Consider the following 22,242-nt stretch of genomic DNA (forward strand, 5'->3'; position numbering starts at 1 on the left):
ACTTTGTGATTGTTATATAAAAAAAAAAAAAACGAATCCACGTAGCCCCTCGGGTTCCCAGAGACCCAAAAGATCCCTAGGTTTGAGCCCTGGACTCTGCGGGGCTCGGTAGGGACGCGGCCCTCCGCTTCTATGTTCACCCGCCGACGGCTCGCGGGCCCCGCGGCCGAGGTCACACCGGTGGGTAACGGCGGTGGGTTCAACTTAGGGTGACTTTGGACACCTCTTCCACACGGGAGACTACCGCCTCTGCCCCACCCCGCCCCCTCCTGGAGAACGACGAGGCTGGCCAGAGAAGGCACATTTTCCTGAAGTTTCAGAAAATGACCACACATTTTAGAGAAAGGTCGTGCCCGCTTGCCAGCCTCACCTAGTCTGGGCCGTAGCCAGGATCCTCCTCCCTACCACCCTCCCCGCGCCCCCCCGCAACCTAGCGGAGGGAGAGATGCCAGCGCGGTGGAGTCATGCCGCTGGCTTGGGCACCATTGGCTCATGCCGGGAACACGCAGCGGCGAGTACGCACATCTGGCTGCGCGCCCGGGCGGCTCCCAGCCTGATATGGAGAGGGCGGGCGTGTGTTGCCGGCGTGCAAGGCGCGCAGGACGCCGGGCCCGCCCCTCCTGGCGCTTGCATCACCGGTCCCCGGTCTCCGCCCTCCCCTCGCCCCGCCCCAGGCCCTCCTCCACCCCTCCTCCGGCCGGTTCTCCCGGGGAGCTATTAATAGCATTACGTCAGCCCGGGACTGGTAACCCGGAGTTAAGCGAGCTCTTAGCCAGCCGAGAGCTATAAAAGGGGTGATGCAACGCGCTCCGACACTCAGTCGCACTCGGCGAGGCGCGCTCCCCGGCGCGATCCCCTCGGAGCCGAGCGGAGCGGAGCGGCGCGGCCAGCCTGCGAGCCGGCGGAGTCCTCGCTGCTCTCCGGTCCCTGCCCGCGCTCCGGACCTTGGCCGCCCCGAGCGGACCCTGGAGGTGAGCGCTGGAGCCGCACGGAGGGTGGTTCTCTTTTCCCTTTCTTCCGCGCCCCTCTCCTAGCATGTCCCGGGACCCCCGAGCCACCTCCCGACCCGTGCCCCCGGGGCTCCCGCGGCATAGCCTCTCGCCCGAGCTCCCCCACCACCGTCCACAGCCGGCTCTGCGCTCGAGAAAGTTTCTCTGAAAGTGAAAGAACCAACTTTCTCTTTTGACTCGGGGCGCGGAAGATGCCCGGGACGGTGGAGAAGGCGCGCCCGCTCGGTGGCCGACCTCAGAGCTCCTCCGGGCCGGCGGCGGGCAGAGGCCGTCTGGTGGGTGGTGGCGCGCGGGGGGACCGCACTCCGGCTCGCCGTCCCGCTCCGTCCCTCACTTCGTGCCGGAGTCCCCTGCTCTCTCCGGAGCCGGTCCCTTCCCGGAGGCGCGGTGGCCGAGCGGAATGAATGGAGAAGGGGAAGGGAGGTCCGGGGTCCCGGGCGTAGCCGCTGGAGGTCGCCTCGCGCAGCCCGGAGCGGAGCTCGGCGCTACTCTGGGAGTCCGGAGGTGGCGGGCGCCGGTGTCGCGCTGTCCCGGAACGGAAGGCGGAGAGAGCCCCCAGCTTTGGCTGAAGGGGCGCTCCCGGGCTTGGGGCTCCACTGCCGGCCACACACGTTTCTCTCTCCTACCTGTGAGTGGTCATTCCTTTGACGGGACTTTGGATTTCTCTGCCCGGCGCGCGTGGAGAGCCACCGCGGAGACGGGAGGGCGGAGGGGACGAGGGCGTGGAGCCGGCTGTAGAGCGACAACTGACCGTAATTTTATGGTCTGGAGCTTATACTGCACTTGATGGCCTTATTACCTCCTTGGGAAGTAAGGTCACACTGATACTACGATCCTTTTTGCGTGTGACTTTGTGTGTGTGTGTGTCCGGCCGCGGGAGCGTGGGTTGTTTTGTTGGCGGTAGGAGTTTGTTGCTGTTTTGGTTTCTTGAGACAGGCTTTCACCCTATAGTCCAGGCTAGCCTTGAACTCGCGGTGATGCTTCTGCCTCAGCGTCCAAAGGGCTGGGATTACAGGTGTGAACACACCCACATCTGTTTGAGAGCGCCGTGTGGTGGATGGACCCGATAACCACCCACGTCCTTTCTGGCTGAAGGAAGGGACTTGACATGAGCGGTGCTCCGTCTAATGTCATTGACTAGTCTCTGAGGCAGGCGGAAGGGACCTTTCTCTGCCCCCAATTTATTTTCCCAGTGCATTACTTCTTCCCAGTTCCATTTTCATCGTTTCTCATCTATCTGCCCCTCTCCTCCGTACCGTTTGATGTTCCTTCTTTCCATGATGTGGATCACACATGCTTTCCTACAACCAAAGGGGCCGCCAAGTCCTTGATGGAGATGGACAAAAATCGGGGTTCCGAAACTCTGGGTGTTCTCTCACTGTATCTGTCTCAGTGTGGGTGATGGCCACATATTTAGTCTTCTGCTTCCTGTCTCCTCCACTGAAAGTGAAAGAGAAGTTGTTATTGCCACCTCCACCCCTCCATTTGGCATTTATACTATTGTTTTTATAAAAATTATTGTCATTTATTTGTGAGAGAGAGAGTGCGCAAAGCAAAGAGAAGCATGGGCACACCCAGGCCTTCAGCCAGTGCACACTCCAGGTGTATAGACCACTTTGTACATCTGACTTTAAGTGGGTACTGGGGATTTGAACCTGGGCCATCAGGCTTTACAAGCAAGCACTTTAACTACTGAGCTATCTCTCCACTATTATTATTATTTAGTCCTTATTATCATTTTTTAATGACAGATTGCTTGCTGTGTAGCCCAGGCTGGTCTAGAACTCGTGGCAATCCTCGCTTCTCAGTCTCCTGAGTGATCAGTTACAGGTGTGTGTGCCACCGTGGGGTGCGGGGACGTGCTTTGCATTTGGCATTTGCTTTAGGGACTGCTGCCACATACAGGCTCGTGCTTTGAGGGTGCCCTGCCTGGGATGGGGTTGCAGCATTTGCTCTCTGGAGGCTTCAGAGACTGCCAGGGCAGGTGCCCAGATGCCCTGTGAGAAGGCACAGCGCCCAGCACTTACGGCAGGTGTGTCCTTAGCTTTTACCTCTTTCCTTTCTCTTCCGCCTTTCTCGTCAGTGCCCCCGTCCATCTCGCTGCTGTCGGGTCCTCCGATGGGCATGGGCAGTCTGCTACCTGTCTCGGGTTGCTTTTTTGGTTGATTTCTGGAGGTGCTGAAGCAAAGTGAGCTGTGGTTTGGTGGGTGTCAGTGGCTTGGCATGGATTGCCACCCGCCACCTCTGTGACCTTGGGCAAATATTTCTCTTCCTGGACCTCAATTTACTAAATTACAAAATGAGGATCGGAGCCCAATGGTTCTAATATTGGGTGTCCTGTCAACCAGTGTCTGCGACTCCTTCCTTTTTAAAACTGGCTGGCCACGGAGCAGGGCCCGTGGCTGCACGTTACCCAGTGTGGAAAGAGAAAGGGCATAGCCAGGGCGCCACAGAAGGTTTTAAAGGGAGAAATGGACTCTGAGAAAATTCATAATCTCCTCAGAACTTAACACCAACGGGAAAGTGTTGTTGTCAGCAAGCAGCAGATGGAATTCACCTGGTGTCACAGGGACCCAGGCATCAATCACACAGTACACGAGCCTGTGACCCTGAAGGTCTTGAGGATTCCAGTTAATTCCTAATAGAGCTTAACTGAATTGAAAACGTTGTGAGTTCCTTTGAAGTCAGGAAGGTGGAGTCAGTGTAAGATGTGTGTCAGCCTGTTTGTTCCCTGTACGTGTGAGTGGTGTGTGTGTGTATCTCATATGTTTTTACAGCTCTGGGAGTGAATTGGCAGTCTTTAAGGTTTAGAGAGAGTTTATTCCATCATAGGTAGAACTTAAGGCACTTAAGAGAAGGAATGAGGAGAGAGTTGAGGGAGTTAGTTCCTGCCTGTGAGGAGGCAGGAGGCAGTTCAAGCCCCTGAATTTGCAGTCGGAAGACTGAGGGTTAATGAGTGGGTGCTCAGCTTGTGAGTGGTGGAGACAGGTGTGGAGATATTGACTCTGACCCTCAAGTCCAGCCTTGCACCTCCAGCCTTCAAACAGGCTGGGAGAGAGACCAAGATGTGGAATTAGTGAAAGGTCAAGACTGACTTCCTAGAGCCACAGGTTGGTCAGCAAGCAGCATGGAGTGGATGGAGGTGAAAATTCAAACCCACTGTAACAGCTTAGAAATACAAATATGGGAGCTGAAGTTCCAGTTTAAGGAAATACATGAGTGAAGTTTCACTTTCTTGAAACTACCGTGGTTTCTGATTGGAAAGAATGAGGCAGAAGCAAAATGCAAGTTCTTTTGAATCATGTCAGAACAGTTTTATGATCAGTATAAAAAGTTAACTCAGTTCACCTAAAGCCCTTACCCAAAACACTGTTGGCTCTTCGGTGAAGGAAATATTAGAGGGTCTTGACTTTCTAAAAAAAAAAAAAAAAAAAAAACCTGCAGTTTTAATTTCATTTTCCTGTGAGGGCACAGCCCAGGCCTTGCTGATTTGTACTCTAAGAAACTGAGGCAAGCAGAAAGCACCCAGAGGCGCAGTTCTTGCCTAGTGCAGAGGAAATAGTTTTATTATCGGAAAGGCTCTTCGACAGCTCATTTCTGTCCTCGTTTTTCTTTGTACACATTCCACATCCCTTACATCCTTCCCAGGCCGTTCTCATCCCTCAGCCTCTTTAATCAGGACTGCAACACTGAAAATGAGGGAAAAGTCAGCAAAGAGCAGACCTTAAGCCCCCAGGGGTAAATTAACAAACTTAAGCGGGTGTGGAAAGGGATGCATTCAACTACAGTGGAATTCAAACTAGCTCAGCGGAAGGGAGCAGACCTGTGAATGAAGGCCAGACAGTGGTAGCTCTGATTCCATCCACATCGGTGCATGGGAGAATGCTGAGCCCCTGGTTTCAGAAGCCTAGAGCTTATCACTTGTTAGAAAGAAGCGTCCTTCTAGCCTCTAAGATAGAGGATTCGGCTGAGGGAAGAACTTGAGTTCTGATCCGAGACACTTTGGTGAGAACTACATACAGTTCCTGGGTTCCTTCGACTAGTGGAAGGCAGCATTCACTGGCCTGGAATTTTTGCCTCTACCTCTGGACCTCAGCACTCCAGTGGGAATCAGATGTTGGGGTGTCCCAAGCTCTTAAGATCAAAGAGACCTTAAAGGCTGGAGAGATAGCTTAGGAGTTAAGGCGCTTGCCTGCAAAGCCTAAGGACCCATGTTCTACTCTCCAAGTCCATGTAAGCCAGAAGCAGTGACGCAAGGTCACATGTGCACACAGGGGGGCACATACATCTGGAGTTTGATTGCAGTGGCTGAAGGCCCTGGCATGCTAGTTCTCTCTCTCTCACACATAAAAAAAAAAAAAAAAAGGTTCTGTTGGGCTTGCCTCAAAAGAGAGACCTCAAGAAACCAGACACACTTCCACGTGGGCCCCACTGAGCCCCTGCTGGTGTGATTCCAGAAGGCAGGTGCTCAAGTATAAAATAGGCCTTACTTCACTGGGCTCTCGAGGTGCTTCTTTTTGTTTGTTTGTTTCAAGGTAGGGTCTCGCTGTAGCCCGGGCTGACCTGGAATTCACTATGTAGTCTCAGGCTGGCCTCGAACTCTTGGTGACCCTCCTACCTCTGCCTCCCCAGTGCTGGGACTAAAGGTGTGCGCTGCCATGCTTAGCTTAGGATGCTTTTTAAGTGTTAGAGGTTTGCCGGAGGTTTCCCGTCCAGCTGGTTTTGCTGATGACCACAGGTTATGACCACATGGAGCTACCTGGCCAGAGTCCCTATACACACCGTTCCAGAGATCCAACTTCAGAGAAAAGGTCGGGGGAAGGATCACGGCCATGGAGGGTCCACAGCAGGAAGAGGCTTGGGGGGAATGTCACACATTGGTCACTGTGTCTGCCCTTAATTTTTCCCTTTGTCATCCCTTTGGGATGATGGAGGTGGACAGGAGCTCGGAGACCATTGGGTCTTGGCCCCTCCATCCTTACTGATTTTACTTTGCTCAGCCAGTCAGTGGGCACTGAGTAAATTCTGGGCTCATCTCTGGAACAAAGCCATGGCAGGAGCTGCTGGAAGATTTCTCAGCCATTTGCCAAATGAAGACAGTCCCAGGGAGTGAAAGTGACTGGCACGAGTCACCTGCTCCTTCATGCCCAAGCTAGTTCTAGCTCCCCTTCTGCCTGGATTCCAAGCCTCTCTCTGCACCTCGGGGCTGGCCCTAGCCACACACACACACACACACACACACACACACACACACACACAAATGTCCAAATCTTAGCTCCTCAGGCCTGTTACTTTGCCAGCCTTCACAATAAAAGGGGGCTGCATGTTCCCCACATAACTGTCTCCCCACTGACACCATCCCTTGCCAAGGACTGGGATGAAGAAACACCCAGCTACTGTTTCTTTCCTCATTCTCACTGCTTGGACCCAACTTCCTGGAGGAGTTTTAATCACCCAGTTGCGACATTCAAGCATCCCCACTTTTTGTTTTACTTCTACTAACTGATAGATTCAACCTGACTTCAAGTACCTTCCAAGTTTCTTTTTGAAAAAGAGACTGAAAATGGGATTATAGGATGGTCTGATTAAAAATAATTTCTTCCTCTTTAGGAACTGAGGTTACATTTGCATAAGTAGCACAGCAGCCAACACTAACAGGTCTTCCTACAGAGCTGAAACAGCCCTCAAACTTCAATTAGACATTTGTTTTTAAATTTTATTTACTTGACAGAGAGAAAGAGAGGGAGGGAGGGAGAGATGGCTGCACATGCGCCACCTGGTGCATCTGATTTATGCGGATCCTGGGGAATTGAACCTGGGTCTCTCAGCTTCACAGGGAAGTGCTTTAACCACTAAGCCATCTCTCCAGCCCCAATTAGACATTTTAGCCATGTTATTCTGCTGTGTGTGTGTTTAAAGCCTTTTATTTATTTGAGAGAGAGAGGCAAATAGAGAATAGGCACTCCAGGGTCTCTAGCCACTGTAAACAAACTCCAGATGCATGCGCTACCTTGTACATATGGTTTACATGTGTACTGGGGAATTGAACCTGGGTCCTGAGGCTTTGCAGGCAAGTGCCTTAACTGCTAAGCCATCTCTCCAGCCCTTGTGCTGTGTGTTTTAATGTGCTTTAAGATGAGCGTGGTGGCTCAAGCCTTTAATCCCAGCACTCGGGAGGCAGAAGTAGGAGGATTGCCATGAGTTTGAGGCCACCCTGAGACTACATAGTATATTCCAGGTCAGCCTGGACCAGAGTGAGACCTTACCTCAAAAAACAAACCAACCAAACAAACAAAAAATATGCTTTAGTGAAGATGAGGATTGCATGAGCTGAAGGCCAAAGGCTGATGAGATTCTCCTGTTGGGTGGGGGGGGGGGCACAACTGTGATGTCAGGGAGGGGAGGTCACTGGTGGAGAGGACTGAATCCCACGTCCCAGACCCTCTGAAGCAATATGGGTTTCAATGTGTCTTTCAGCAAAATGATGATTCAGCACCCAGGCCAGGTCTCTGCCTCGGAAGTCAGTGCCTCCGCCATCGTCCCCTGCCTGTCCCCTCCTGGGTCACTGGTGTTTGAGGATTTCGCTAACCTGACACCCTTTGTCAAGGAGGAGCTGAGGTTTGCCATCCAGAACAAGCACCTTTGCCACCGGATGTCCTCAGCGCTCGAGTCGGTCACGGTCAACAACAGAGCCCTGGAGACGCCAGCCAGAAAAGCGGAGGTGGGTTTTTCCAACATGCAGGTGTTCCTCCTCTCAGCCCACGGAACACTGTCCCCAGGGACAGGGAGCTCGTCCTGGGGGGGGGGGGGTCAGCAGCCACACTGCCTCTGGGAGCGTCCCTTGCACTGAGGAGCAGGAGTAGTGTGTCTCCCAGCCCTCAGGAGCAGAGGCAGGGGCTGTTTGAGGGCAGCCTGGGCTCCATGAGACTGTCTCCAAAAGCAGAAAGACAGAGCTGGAGAGATGGCTTAGCGGTTAAGCGCTTGCCTGTGAAGCCTAAGGACCCCGGTTTGACTCTTCAGATCCCACGTAAGCCAGATGCACATGGTGGCACATGCATCTGGAGTGCATTTGCAGTGGCTAGAGGCCCTGGCTTGCTCATTCTCATTCTCTCACTCTCTCACTCTCTATCCCTCTCTCCCTCTCTCTGTCTCTAATAAATAGATAAAAATAAAATCTTTTTTTTTTTTTTTTTTAAGCAGAACAACAACAAAAAGAACCAGTAAATACATGAACAGTGTGAGAGACAGGTGCAGTCAGAAAAGAAGGTGGAGAGCAGGAACAGGGAGAGGAGGTACAAGTGGAGATTGCTGGGTTTTTTAAATTTAAAATTTTTATTTATTTACTTGAGGGAGAGAGAGAGAGAGAATGGGCGTGCCAGGGCTCCTAACTACTGCAAACAAACTCCAGATGCATGCATCACCATGTGCATCTGGCTGACGTGGGTCCTAGGGAACTAAACGTGGGCTCCTAGGCTTTTTGCAGGCAAGTGTCCTAACCTCTAAGTCACCTCTCCAGCCCCGAGATGGCTGTTTTGAATAAGGAGGTGGGGAAGCGTCACTGGCCATGTCCTCGGGGCAGGGACTTGAAGAGGAGAGCAGAAGCCATGTGGCAACTTGGCAAGAAAGAATCAGGGTGCTGAGGGAAACATGTTGGGCTGGGGGAGCAGTCTGGGTGGGCAGATCACATTGGGTCTTGCAGCTGTGTGCTGAGAATGAATGGGGAAACCGCCGCAAACTGACCTGAGTGGAGTGGTGATACGGTCTGGCGTATTTTAACATGGTTGCCCTGGTCATGGTGTTTAGCACGGCTGGTAAGGGCAGGACCAATCAGAGCATGGCAGAGGAAAGACCGGAAATGTCCACGTGAGGTTAAGAGGTTCAAGGCCAGGATGGAGTGTGGCAGGCGCGGAGACGAGGTTAGCTACTGGATCTGACCTGAGGGTTCAGCTGGATCTGGAGTGTGGAAGGAAGGGGACCCGGGGTGGGTGTGACTGTGGGGCTGAAGGATGGAGCACCCGTCACTGCTGGGACTGGGGCCATAGGAGGTTGGGCTGGGCAAGAGCAGACCTTGTGTCTTGTTCTAACCACACAGAGATGTGGAGCAGGCAGGAACAGCTGTGGGCCCAGAGTCCAGACAGGTCAAGGCTAGAGACACGGAGCTGGGAGTCATCAGCCTACAAACGGGGTTTAGAACCACAGGCTGGGCTGAGGGCCAGCTTCTGTGTACAGTCCTTCTGAAGAAGCAAGGAGTATGGTGTGATTTTCATCATGGTCAGGACCTAAGAGCCCAGCCAGTGGAGCAAGGACCAGGCAGCCAGCCTCACCATTCCCCAGTGGCAGCGTGCTCAGCCTTGGGGCCACGAGTTCCTAGTGGGACACTTGAAATAACAGACATGTTACTGAGACGTGGTTGCTGGTAATGCCGTGTGTTGGCTCAAGAACTTCAGATCTTAGATCTCACAATGTTGTTGGTCTCCCTTGATTGTAAGATCAAAATGTTTCAAGCTCACTCAGTGGGTGTGATTATAACCTTGGGGTAAGGGGTAGTGGAACTGGCTCAAAATAACAACAAAAAACTGAGTTTAAAAGCAGTTTGAGGAGCCAGAGAGATGGCTCAGCAGTTAAGTTGTTTGTCTGCAAATGGGTTCAATTCCTCAATACCCACATAAAGCCAGATACACAAAGTGGTGCATATATCTGGAGTTGATTTGTAGTGGCAGGAGGCCCTGGCACACCCATTCTCTCTTTTTGCTTGCAAATAAATAAATAAAATACAGTTAAAAAGCATTTTGAGGGCTGAGATTACAGCTCAGTGGTAAAGTAAGTTTGGCAATATTTGCGATTCTTCAATTACTCCTGCCTAGGTCTGATCCAAGGCTTAAAGGAGATAACATTTGAGAAAGGCCTAACAGAGAACCTGGCTGATGGCATCCGGTGAATGATAACTGAGCGTTCATGAAGCTGTTGCCAGGGGTGTCATTAGGGGCATTAGCTGTGCTCCCAACTAACCTCAAAGGAAGTCACAAAGCACACCCCAAAATGGTCATCGGCGTCCCAGTCAAATACTGAACAATGTAGGGTAGAGCCTGGGCCTTTCTGGGAGATTTCTTTTCCTAATAGTTTGATAAAGCAGGATGCAATGAAAATAGTAGGAAAAAAGAAGGAAGGAGGAGAGGGAGGGAAGACGAATTTTGGAAGGATGGCTGGAGGGTTTTCTAGCGGAAGAAGAGGGCAGGGTGGCCAGGTGACCACCTAAGGTCATGCCTGGCTGAAGGGGAATTCCAGAAATGTGAAATTGTCTTTTCTGTACCCTGAATGATTACAGGGAATGTGACCAGTTATCAATCTAACTTTTTTTTTTTTAATTGAGGCAAGCCCAACAGACTGCCTTTTGTTTAATGCAAGACTGAAGGAGACAAAAAGAGAGAGGATTTGCATGCCAGGGCCTCCAGCCACTGCAGTTGAACTCCAGACACGTGCACCCCTTTGCGTGCATGTGTGATCTTGTATTCCTACGTCATTTTGTGCATCTGGCTTACATGGGACCTGGAGAGTCAAACATGAGGCCTTAGGCTTCTCAGGCAAGCGCCTTAACTGCTAAGCCATCTTTACAGCCCCCAGTTATCAAGTTAAATATCAATCTTTTATTTCACAATCCAAAAGCATTTCTTAAAAATAATATTTATTTGATAGAGGGAGGGAGAGAGAGTATGGGCTAGCCAGGGCTTATTGCTACTGCAAAGTAACTTTAGATGCATGTGCCACTTTGTGCATCTGGCTTTTCATGGGTACTGGGAAATCAAGCCTAGACTGGCAGGCTTTGCAAACAAGCATCTTTTTTGTTGGTGTTGTTTTTGTTTTTGAAGGTAGGGTCTCACTCCAGCCAAGGCTGACCTGGAATTCACTGTGTTTTCTCAGGGTGGCCTTGAATTCAGGGCAATCCTACCTCTGCCTCCCGAGTGCTGGGATTAAAGGCGTAAGCCACCATGCCCAGCACAAGCAAGCATCTTTAACTCCTAAGCCATCTCTCCAGTTCCTGAATGCATTTTTCAAGTAGGCTAGATTTTGATTTACTAATATTGCCACTATAATTCTAACAATTCTTTGATTTTCATTATTAAGTACACACACAAGTATGTGTAAAGTATTTTATTTTATTTTTTATTGAGGTACGGCCTTGCTCTAGTCCAGCCTGACCTGGAATTCACTCTGTAGTCTCAGGCTCACCTCAAACTCATAGTGATCCTCCTACCTCTGTCTCCCAAGTGCTGAGATTAAAGGCATGTGCCACCATGCCCAGCTGTAAAGAATTTTCATGTTTTGTGGATCTGTGGATAGTTTGTGACTGGAAGATTGCTGTTTCCAAATACCTCTCATTGGAGCAAACCCGAATCCCCTCCACCTTCCAACATATTTATCCAGTTGCAGAGGCAGCATCTATAGTATCTATGGGCATGTGAGGAACATTTTCACGGTGAGGAAACTGGTAACTAAAGCTTATGTCATACTTTCTGTGCAAAGCATTTTACCTAGTTCACTTACTTGATGCCCATAATGCTCATAGTGGGTACTTGTAGTTCAGTGGTAGAAGGCTTATCTAGGCGGGTGATGTCCCTGAGTCCATTTTACAGGTGAGGAAACTGAGGCTCAGGAGAATATGTTGTCCATGTCCATGATCTCACAGCTAATAGGTGGTGACACTAAAGTTCAAAACTGGTTTAGCTTAAGGCCTAGCTGTATGCCTTATATGGTCTGGAATCTAAGATGTGAAAGGTAGGAATTCCCCTGTTTCTCCCTCGGACTTTGCTTCTCTAGTGTGCACAGCCTTCCACCTCAGCACAGGCAAAGTCAGTTCATCTAATTCCAGAGACTTGAACAAAAGTCAGATGTGATAATGGCATCCTGGAGCTCTTGGGCTTGGCGCGTGGCTCCTGTGCATAGTAAGTCAGTCACGTGACAGGGTCTGGCACCTGCCAGCCCAAACGGCCACCCACTCATCTCACTCCAGGGTCTTCATCCCAGCTGGACTTTGGCCTCTAGGCCATGTCCAGTGACTGGACGCGGCTGGTTCCCCCTCAGTCATAGATGTAGTCAGGGACCGGGTGGATGTTCATGGAGGACCACAGTGCAGGGTTTGCTGTCTGAGGAGCTCCGAGGCTGGCTCAGGAGGAGCCGTGCGAGGTCAGTATTGGTCTGTTATCAGACTCAGCAGATGGTTCAGTTCTGTACCCACTATGGCATCCAGCCATGGGTTTATTATATACTATTTTATAAAATTTATATATTATACATATATTATATATAAATATAATGCCTCAGTCTCCTCTTCTGCAGCAGCTCCCAGGCTTCTCCCAAGGTCAGGAAGGAGGTGCCGTGATGCTTGACGTGGAAACAGCTGCGTCAGTTACTTGGCTCATTGCTGCACCCAGACACCCAGCAGGAGCACTTTAAGGGAGGCTAGGTGGCAGCTGGGGAGGGCTTCCCAGCATAGCGGGAGCTTGCCCACTAAAGGCTCCACAGCTTCCCATCCCAGCACTATCCACTGGAGCCCGAGGGGTCAAACACATGAACGATGGGGTTCATCTCACATTCAGACTGAAACGGAAGAGAGGAATGACGTTCTTGCCTCTTGAGTTAAAAAAGCAATAGCAAAAGGAAGTGCCCAGGTGATGACCCAAGGCCATCGTGAGCTCTAGGGGAAGGACATGCTGTGAAGCTAAATCCTTCTCCTGGTTTGATAGTGTTGGTGCAGTTACCTCTGAACTTGAAAATTCTGTTGCACTCTTAATGTAGGTTACATTTTAATTTACTGATATTGCCAATATAAGCCGGGTGTGGTGGCACACACCTTTAATCCCAGCACTTGGGAGGCAGAGGTAGGAGGATTGCCATGAGTTTGAGGCCACTTTGAGACTACACAGTGAATTTCAGGTCAGCCTGGGCTAGAGAGAGACCCTAATGCAAAAACAAAACAAAACAAAAAAAAAAAACAAAGAAAAGAAATATATATATGGTTAGGGTTAACAGCTGTCTCCATAGCTCTTTGATTTTGTTTTCTCAAGCATATGTGTGTGAGTACGCGTGTATGTATGCATATGTGCTCATGAATACACATGTGAAGGGTTACACACACAGATTGAGGCCTTGATATTTTCTGGGCCACTTAGCATCACGGCCGCTCTGGTCTTCCAGTGTTTGCTGGCAGTAAAAGGCAGTGGCACTGGAGGTGGGTGACATTTTATGATGTCATTAACCATGTGCCTTTTTAATTTTGTAGGTAGCTCCGGAAGAAGATGAGAGGAAAAAAAGGCGACGGGAAAGGAATAAGATTGCAGCTGCCAAGTGCCGCAACAAGAAAAAGGAGAAGACAGAGTGCCTGCAGAAAGTGAGTGTCTCCCTGCCGGTCAGGCTGGTGTCACGAGCAGATGAGGCGTCAAAAAGCCCCTGCCTGGCCCGCCCCTCTTTCCCGAGAAGCTTCTAAGGGTCTCGTGGGAGACAGCAGAGATGCTAGTGCAGAACGTATGTAGCAAAGCCGAGGTGTGTTTTAAAAATGCAGGGTCATCTGATGCCTGGATCCCTAGCAGCTGGCCTGAACACACCCAGTAGTTTCTGCGCTGCAGGAAACACCTACTTGTTTTCCTAAAAAGGAAACTGCCAGCTGTCATTGGCTTGCTAAGTTAAGTCTTTAATTAATCTCTTCAAGTTATTTCATTAACTTGGAAGTGGAATTTGCACTGTCTTTGAGTTCTTCCCTGGACCTGAGCTCTGCCTCCCTTCTCCCAACCCATCTGACAGTCTGGCCCCCTGGCTGCATCAGGCCGGTACCCCTCAAGGAACCCAGGGGAGTGGGGTGGGTGGGCAGGCCACAGTGCCTGGCGATCTTTCCTGGAGCTGTGTCTGCTCTCCCCGTGTGAGCAGGCCACTGCCGAGGCTTAAACCAGTTCTCCCAGCCCCCAAGGATTGCTGATTGCTTTGGAGGTTGGGGATCAGTGGAAAGTAGGAGATTTTCCAAGTACATTTTTGTTTTCCTGAGGAGGTGAGCTTCTCAAAGAGAGAACTACACAGGTCTGGGTTTATTCTCTGTTCCCACGGCCCTGTGAGGTCCAGAGTCCCCACACGTGGGCCAATGGAGTGGTGCAAAGATCTCCTAGCCAATGGCACTGTGTCATCTTCAACCAATAGTATTGGAGCCAGGTGGCCTCTCCAGGGCTTCTCTGACGTTCAGAGGCCTTCCCAGGGTCCGCATCTCCCCTGCTGGTGCCGTTCCCCCGCCTCGGTGGAGGCCACCCCAGCTGCCTGAGCTCCCAGGTGCGGCGCCCCCTCTGCGTCCTAGGGTTCCAGGCTCCCTTCCTCACGCTTCTGTCACTTGCCGCACAGGAGTCAGAGAAGCTGGAGAGTGTGAATGCCGAGCTCAAGGCCCAAATTGAGGAGCTGAAGAATGAGAAGCAGCACTTGATATACATGTTGAACCTGCACCGGCCCACGTGCATCGTCCGGGCGCAGCACGGGAGGACCCCGGAAGATGAGAGGAACCTCTTCATCCAGCAGCTCAAAGAAGGAACACTGCAGAGCTAAGCAGCGTGGAGGGGGCAAGTTGGGAGTCCTCACTGATCCTCCTTTTCCATCCAGAACTCTGAAGCCATTGGAAAGCTGACTTCCTGTGCACCTCTAAAATCCCAGCAGCTGAGATCCACCGGGGCAGGAGGGCCCATGACTGCGCTAGGCCACCCCACTCTGCCCCAGGGGGACCGTGGACCAGGGCAAGGGCATCCTTTTCCTTATCCAACTCCAGGACTTAGGCTTCACACCGGCCAGCCATAGGTGTTCCAGGTGGCCCCGGGCTGGGGTCGTGCCCGTGTCTGTCTGGGTTCCATGCAAGTCACGAAGCCCCCCACTGGCGCCCATGCAGAGGTGTTGAACCTCGGTGGGTGGGGTGGGACCATCTCCTCCACAATGGCCATCACTGTCGCTCCCAGGGGACATGGAGTAAGAATGTCTTATCTAAGCTGTGTAATGGCCAGCGGTGTGCTTTCTAGCGAGCATGCTGTGGTGACCTGGAAGGACTGTGCACACGGCGTCCGTTTCAAACCAGGCACTGTGCTCTAGACGTGGCTTCCACAACACTGCTGTGACTGTGCCAGGACTTTCCTGACACCAGGCTTCAGGGAGCTTGGGGATCTGTCTCCGTGGGCATTGCCTCACAGAGGTGTTTGGGAGGCCAATGTGAGCTTGCCAGTCTGGGGAGAGCAGAATCGGCCTGCTGGCCAGCCATGCCACTTTGTGCCCGGGTTCCCACATTAAGGAAGAGTCCACGGGCATGACAACAGGTCGTCAGTTGCAAACTCAGTTACAATGTCACAGGAAGAAAGCAGAACAAGTTTAACTTCCAAAGGGTTAGGACTCTCTACTCAGTGACAGGGCAGGAGTTATTTCTAGGCCAGAAGATCCAAAATATCTTCCATTTCCCTTTCCCTGTGGTCAGTAACCGCAAGTGGAGATGTTTGAAGCTGGCTGGTGTCCCGGCTTTAGCATTATTGGGTGTTGATGGTGTTGATTTTGTCACGTAGTTGTTTTGGCCCAGAGCATTTGTGACTGGGAGATAACTCCCATTAGCCACTGGGACTTTGGCTACTGTTAAAATTCTGATGTTTCTGTGAAATCCTCAGAGTGTTTGATTCTACTCAATAGTATTGTTACAATTTTCTGTAAGAGGAAATATTACTTATTTATCCTGGTAGTCCAACCTGGCAGTCTAATAAATATAAGAACCTAGACATGGTAGATGTGTTGTTCTGGTCTCTGGGCTTGTATGTCTATTGGCTGTGACATCTTGGGGTTCCTGCCCCTCCTCGGTAATGTTGTGGAGGCCTGGGGGGCAGCATTGCATATGCCCTTGTTGGTTGCTAGGTCAGTGTTGACTTCTAACCCTATTCCCCACCTCAACTTCCCATTGACAAGCCCTGAAGTACAGCACCACGTGCATCCCTCAGAACAAATGTCTGGTGTGGAGAGAAATTTGATATAAAATCTACATCGCACATCGTTTTCTCCGAATGCACAATTGCCTGTGCTCAGCATGAGCCTCTGACACATCGCCTTCTGCCACACGCTCCTGGCAAACAACTATGCACTTGGATTACACCTGTTGTAACATCCAAGTGTGTGGCTCATTGTTGAAAAAAAAAAAAAAGCATCTCAAATATCAGAAGAGCATGCGGAGTGAGTGGGGGGACTATTCTGGACAAGATGGCTGTAACAGATCTAAGAAAGGTATTCCTCCTAATGTTCTGGATTTTCTTCCTGCTTTCCTTTCTCCTGTTCCTTCCTTCCCTTTGTTCCTTCCTCTCTTTCTTCCCCTCCCTTCTTCCCTCTCTCTCATCCTGTTGCAGCACTGGGAATTGCAGCTCAGGGTCCTGCACTTGATAAGCATCCACCCCCCCCCCCCCCCCCCCCGCCACCAGGAGTAAGTCAGGCGTCAATGTCGCTGCTTTGGTTGCATATTGGTCTGTTTCCTAAACTGTAAAGAGCCATCTGGTGCCAGCACACTTACCACCTTGTCCATTAACTATCTAGATTCTGTATCTTAGTGGAGGGGTAATCCCCTGCCCTTACCCTGGTTGTGGGTAGAGGTACCACCAGAAGCCCTTATGCAGGTTCATATGTGTGTGGGCACAGGTGTGAACAGGTGCACATGTGGGTGGAGGCCGGAAGTCAACACTGGGTGCCTTCCTAAGTTGCTCCCCAAATTTCCTTCCTTCTTGTCTTCCTTCCTTCCTTCTTTCTAAATCATTTTTTTAAGGTGGGGGGAGAGTGAGTATGGGTGCTCCACGGCCTTTTACTTCTGCAAACAAACTCCATGGACATGCGCCACTTAGTACTTCTGGCTTTACATGAGTACTGGGGCATTGATCCTGGGATAGCAGGCTTTCAAGCAAGTGCCTTTAACTGCTGAGCCATCCCTAGAGCCTCCTGTATTTTTGTTTGCTTTGTTTTATTTGTTTTTTTTTTTTTTTTTAAGGAGGGTCTTACTTTAGCCCAGGCTGACCTGGCACTCATTCCGTAGCCTAGTCTCGGATTCATGGTGACCCCCAACACTGGGGATTATAGTCCTGAGCCACCATGCTAGGAAACGTTTCTTGGATTTTTTTTTTTTTTTTATGAGAGGGAGAGAATTGGCGCTCCAGGGCTTCTGCCACTGCACTCAGACTCCAGACGCGTGTGCCACCTTGTACACATTTGTGACCTTTGTGCGTCAGGTTTACGTGGGACCTGGAGGGTTGAAAATGGGTCCTTAGGCTTCGCAGACAAGCACCTTAACCACTAAGCTATCTCCAGCCTGGCAACTTATTTTTCGAGATGGTCTCTCATCAAACCTGAGCTCACCAACTTTGCTAGACTCCCTAGCCAGCTCATCCCTGGGACCTTCCTGTTCCCATCTCTCCAGCACCGGGCTTACCAGTTTGTGCCACCACACCTGGCTTTTACATAGCTTCTGGGGATCTGAACTCAGGTCCTCATGCTTTCACGCCAAGTGCTTTATCCAGTGAACCATCTCTCTCCAGTCTCCAGGGCTACATATTTTTTTTGGTTTTTCGAGGTAGGGCCTCACTCTGGCTCAGGCTGACCTGGAATTCACTATGGAGTCTCAGGGTGGCCTTGAACTCTCGGTGATCCTTCTACCTCTGCCTCCCAAGTGCTGGGATTAAAGGTGTGCGCCACCACGCCCGGCTCCACATATTTTTTTTAATCACAATAGTTCCTATGTGTGTATGTGTGTGTGTGTGTCAATGGAAAAGTACACAACATAACATTCAACATGTAAACCATTTTCAAAGGTACCATCCACTAGTAGCTCTAACTACACTCACAATACTGTAGCCGTCACTGCCCTGCATCCGTTCTACAGTCCACATTTCTCTTGACCCGGCTGGTGTCCAAACGCACAAGAGAATGGCCCATTGTAGGGCTTCTTTAGCCCAAAGTTCCAAATCCCTCCACATCCCTCCCACAAACAAGTTCCAAAATCCTGCTTAACCACAAGGTCCGGCTCATCACGGTCACATTCCACTCTCAGTACCCACTTTGTGCATTAGTCAACGTCTCACTGCTGAGACAAAATTCCTGGCCAATCACCCTAAGGGAAGAAGGGCCGGCTTTAGTCCAGCATGCCGGGAAGACGTGGGGCAGGAGCCGGTCACATCCAGTCACGGCGGAGGCAGGGAATGCTGACCACTCAGCTGGCTCCCTCCTTCCTGCACAGTGGAGGACCCTGTCCCTTGTGATGGTGTCACCTACAGTGAAGGAGGGTCTTCCCACCTCAGCCTAATCAACACAATGCCTCACAGGCATGCTCTGATCTAACCTAATTTACATAATCTCTCAGGGATGATTCTCAGTCCTGTCCATGTGACAACACAAACTGCCACCTGTGGCCACTACTGACCTGCTTTGTCTCTATGGACTTGCCATCCTGTGGCCTTTGCATCTGGCTTTAAAAAAAATTTTTTTTATTTATATTTATTTATTAGAGAGAGAGAGAGAGAGAGAGAGAGAGTGCACTAGGACTTCCAGCTGATGCAAACAAGCTCCAGATGCATGTGACACCTGGTGCATCTGGTTTATGTGGGTCCTGGGGAATCAAACCTGGGTCCTTTGGCTTTGTAGGCGTCATCTTAACCACTAAGCCATCCTACCAGCCCACTCTCTGATTTGAAGTAGTCTCACTCTAGCCCAGCCTGATCTAGAATTTACTAAGTAGTCTCAGGCTGGCCTAGAATTCACAAAGATCCTCCTACCTCAGCTTCCTGAGTGACGCCCAGCAGAGAGAGAGAGACAGAGAAAGAGAGAGAAAGAGAGAGAGAGAGAGAGAGAGAGAATGTGAATGGATGCACCAAGGACTCTAGCCACTGCAAATAAACTCCAGATGAATGTACCATCTCATACATCTGACTTTATGTGGGTATTAGAGAACTGAACTCAGGTCATTAGACTTTGCATCCAAACAACTTAACGTCTGAACCAACTCCCCAGTCACCACTTTCTTTTTTAATAATGAGGTTTTTTTAAATTTTTTATTTATTTGAGAGCGACAGACAGAAAGAGGCAGAGAAAGAGAGAGAGAGAGAGAGAGAGAGAATGGGCATGCCAGGGCTTCCAGCCACTCCAAACGAACTCCAGACGCGTGTGCCCCCTTGTGCATCTGGCTAACGTGGGACCTGGGGAATCAAGCCTCAAACTGGGGTTCTTAGGCTTCACACTCAAGCGCTTAACCACTCAGCCATCTCTCCAACCCATGAGTTTCTTCATATTCTTTTTTTTTCAATTTTTATTAACAACTTACATAATTATAAACAATATCACATAGTAATTCCCCCCTCACTTTCCCCTTTGAAACTCCACTCTCTGTCATATCCCCTCCCCCTCTCAATCAGTCTCTCTTTTATTTTGATGTCATCATCTTTTCCTCCTATTATGATGGTCTTATGTAGGTAGTGTCAAGCACTGTGAGGTCATAGATATCCAGGCCATTTTGTGTCTGGAGGAGCATGTTGTAAGGAGTCCTACCCTCCCTTTGTCTCTTACATTCTTTCTGCCACTTTTTCTGCAATGGGCCCTGAGCCTTGGAAGGAGTGATAGAGATATTTCAGTGCTGAGCACTCCTCTGTCACTTCTTCTCAGCACCATGGTGCCTTCTGAGTCATCCCAAGGTCACTGGCATCTGAAAAAAGAAGCTTCTCTAACCAAAAGTGAGAGTAGCATTGACATATGGGTATCTTCATGTCCTTTTTAAAAGGAAAGGTGGAGGGAGGGCTAATCAAAATCTAAGAGGATATAGGTAAGTCATATGGAAACCTACTTTTTTGGACAATGGAACACTCAGAAGCCATAGATTATTACTAGAAAATTTTCAGTGCCAGGGATGGGATACCTTCCAGTGAGTTATTGGCCAGGGAGGTCACTGATAACCCTAAAATATTACAGGCCATTGCCAAAGCTCTTGGTTTCCACTAGGAATAGGTGGTAAGACCCCATTGCTTAACACTCCACATACTTGGGCTACAAGGTCATTGAGAAACCCTGCTGGAGCTGAGCTGAAAACTTCCTCCATATAGAACAGCTGACAGAAAGCTGGAAAAAGCTATTCTGCATGCAATACAATGGGAGAGAGAGCAATCACCAGTGGAGATACTCAACAGTGGATACTGCAAGCCTTATATTTTGCCAGCCAGGCCAAATGACCCAACGGGTACAATAGTGGCATGTCTGTTATAGGGGAAACCAACTGCCCTCTAATTTGACTGGAGGCCCGCTCCATGGGAGGGAATACATCCCTGGTACTGAAAACCTACAACAGGGGTAGTCATGAGCTTTAGGGGTGTAATGTCTGCTGCTGTCTGGCTAAATGTATATACTATGCTCACCAGACTGCCCAGTAAGCATTTCTCTTAATGTTCATACCCATATATTAATGCTACTCTCACTTTTGGTTAGAGAACCTTCTCTTTTCAGATGGAAGTGACCTTGGGATGACTCAGAAGCCATCACAGTGCTGAGAAGAAGTGACAGAGGAGTGCTCAGCACTGAAACATCTCTGTCACACCTTCCAAGGCTCAGGGTCCATTGCAGAAGTGGCGGAAAGAATGTAAGAGCCAAAGGAAGGGTAGGACTCCTTACATGCTCCTCCAGAGACAAGATGGCCTGGATATCCATGACCTCACAGTGCCTGACATTACCTACACAAGACCATCGTAATAGGAGGAAAAGATGATGACATCAAAATAAAAGAGAGACTGATTGAGAGGGGGAGGGGATATGATGGAGAGTGGAGTTTCAAAGGGGAAAGCGGGAAGGGAATTATCATGGGTTATTGTCTACAATTATAGAAGTTGTCAACAAAAAATAAATAAAAAAATAAAAATAAAAAAAGAATTTATTTATTTATTTGAGAGAGACAAAAAAAAAAAAAAGGCAGATAGAGATTGGGTGCACCAGGGCCTTCAGCCACTGCAAACGAATTCCAGCCACATGAATTACCTTGTACATCTGGCTAACATGGTTCCTAGGGAGTTGAACCTAGATCCTTTGGCTTTTCAGGCAAGTGCTTTACCCACTAAGCCATCTATATCTCTCCAACCCCCTTTTTATGAGGTAGGATCTCCCTCTCTAGCCCAGGCTGACCTGGAGTTCACTATGTAGTTTCTAGGTGGCCTCAAACTCATGGCAATCCACCCATCTCTGCCTCCCAAGTGCTGGGATTAAAGGCATGTGCTACCATGCCTGGCCCATGTCTTTAAAAAAAACAAACACATTTTTAAGGTCAGACATGGTGACTCACGCCTTTAATTCCAGCACTTGGAAGGCAAATCACCAAGAGTTCAAGGCTACCCTGAGACAACATAGTGAATTCTAGGTCAGCCTGAGCTAGCATGAGACCCTACCTCAGAAAGCTATTTTATTTGACAGAGAAAGAGGGAGAGAGAGAATGGGTGTGCCAGGGCCTCCAGCCACTGCAAATGAACTCCAGATATGTGTGCCTCCTTGTGCATCGGGCTCATATGGGTCTTAGGGAATCAAACCCGGGTCCTTTGGTTTTGTAGGTAAATGCCTTAACTACTAAGCCATCTCTTCAGCCTTTTTTTGTTTGTTTGTTTTTAGCTAGGTATGGTGGTGCACACCTTTAATCCCAGCACTTGGGAGGCAGAGGTAGGAGGATCATAGTGAGTTTAAGGTCACCCTGAGACTACAGAGTGAATTCCAGGCCAGCCTGGGCTACAGGGAGATCCCATCTCAAAAGAATTATTATTTTTTATTTATTTGAGATAGAAAGAAAGAGGTAAGCAGAGAGGGAGTGAGTATGGTGCACCAGGGCTTCTTGACACTGCAAAAAATTGCAGATTCATGTGGCACCTTGTGTATCTGGCTTTATGTGGCAATGGGAGATTAAACTCAGGCTACCAGGTGCCTTCAGCCTCTGAGCTGTCTCTTCAGCCCACCTGGCTTCTCTCACAGAGCATGATGCTCAGCTTCGTCCACACTGAGGTCCAGCTGCACTCCTGCTGCAGCCGCTGGCTGGCACCGCACGCTACTCTACATTCTGAGCGAATAGCCACAGGCGGGTGTACTTTGAGAGATGGCTCTTTTCTTTAAGTCATGAATGTCTACGGCGGGATTTCAGGCATCACATCAAGCTGTGAGAAGAGTGGGGAGCATAGGAATCCTCAGAGCCTTCGGG

At 49.9% G+C, this 22,242-nt stretch overlaps 1 protein-coding gene across 2 annotated transcripts; it reads left to right on the forward strand.

Annotated features, from left to right (window-relative positions):
• The first annotated feature begins 843 nt into the window (after nt 1-843).
• Nucleotides 844-15,791, forward strand: Atf3 (activating transcription factor 3). 2 transcript variants are annotated; one of them, XM_004671295.2, is made up of 4 exons: nt 844-971; nt 7,488-7,731; nt 13,288-13,395; nt 14,388-15,791. In XM_004671295.2, exons 2-4 carry the CDS (start codon nt 7,492-7,494, stop codon nt 14,583-14,585), a joined length of 546 nt encoding a protein of 181 aa, XP_004671352.1. In that variant the 5' UTR covers nt 844-971; nt 7,488-7,491; the 3' UTR covers nt 14,586-15,791. The 2 variants fall into 2 exon arrangements, with proteins under 2 accessions (XP_004671352.1, XP_045017058.1); XM_045161123.1 differs by lacking the exon at nt 844-971 and adding an exon at nt 1,572-1,638.
• Nucleotides 15,792-22,242: the final 6,451 nt, after the last annotated feature.

Source organism: Jaculus jaculus, chromosome 1 (genome assembly GCF_020740685.1).
Source record: "Jaculus jaculus isolate mJacJac1 chromosome 1, mJacJac1.mat.Y.cur, whole genome shotgun sequence".
NCBI classification, from domain to species: domain Eukaryota; kingdom Metazoa; phylum Chordata; class Mammalia; order Rodentia; family Dipodidae; genus Jaculus; species Jaculus jaculus.

What these genes read in the sequence shown, in the direction of transcription:
- Atf3 (XM_004671295.2), top strand. Translation starts at nt 7,492, where the DNA reads ATGATGATTCAGCACCCAGGCCAGGTCTCTGCCTCGGAAGTCAGTGCC. An exon ending in CGCCAGCCAGAAAAGCGGAG is followed by an intron (nt 7,732 to 13,287) that starts GTGGGTTTTTCC and finishes TTAATTTTGTAG; the next exon opens with GTAGCTCCGGAAGAAGATGA. An exon ending in AGACAGAGTGCCTGCAGAAA is followed by an intron (nt 13,396 to 14,387) that starts GTGAGTGTCTCC and finishes CTTGCCGCACAG; the next exon opens with GAGTCAGAGAAGCTGGAGAG.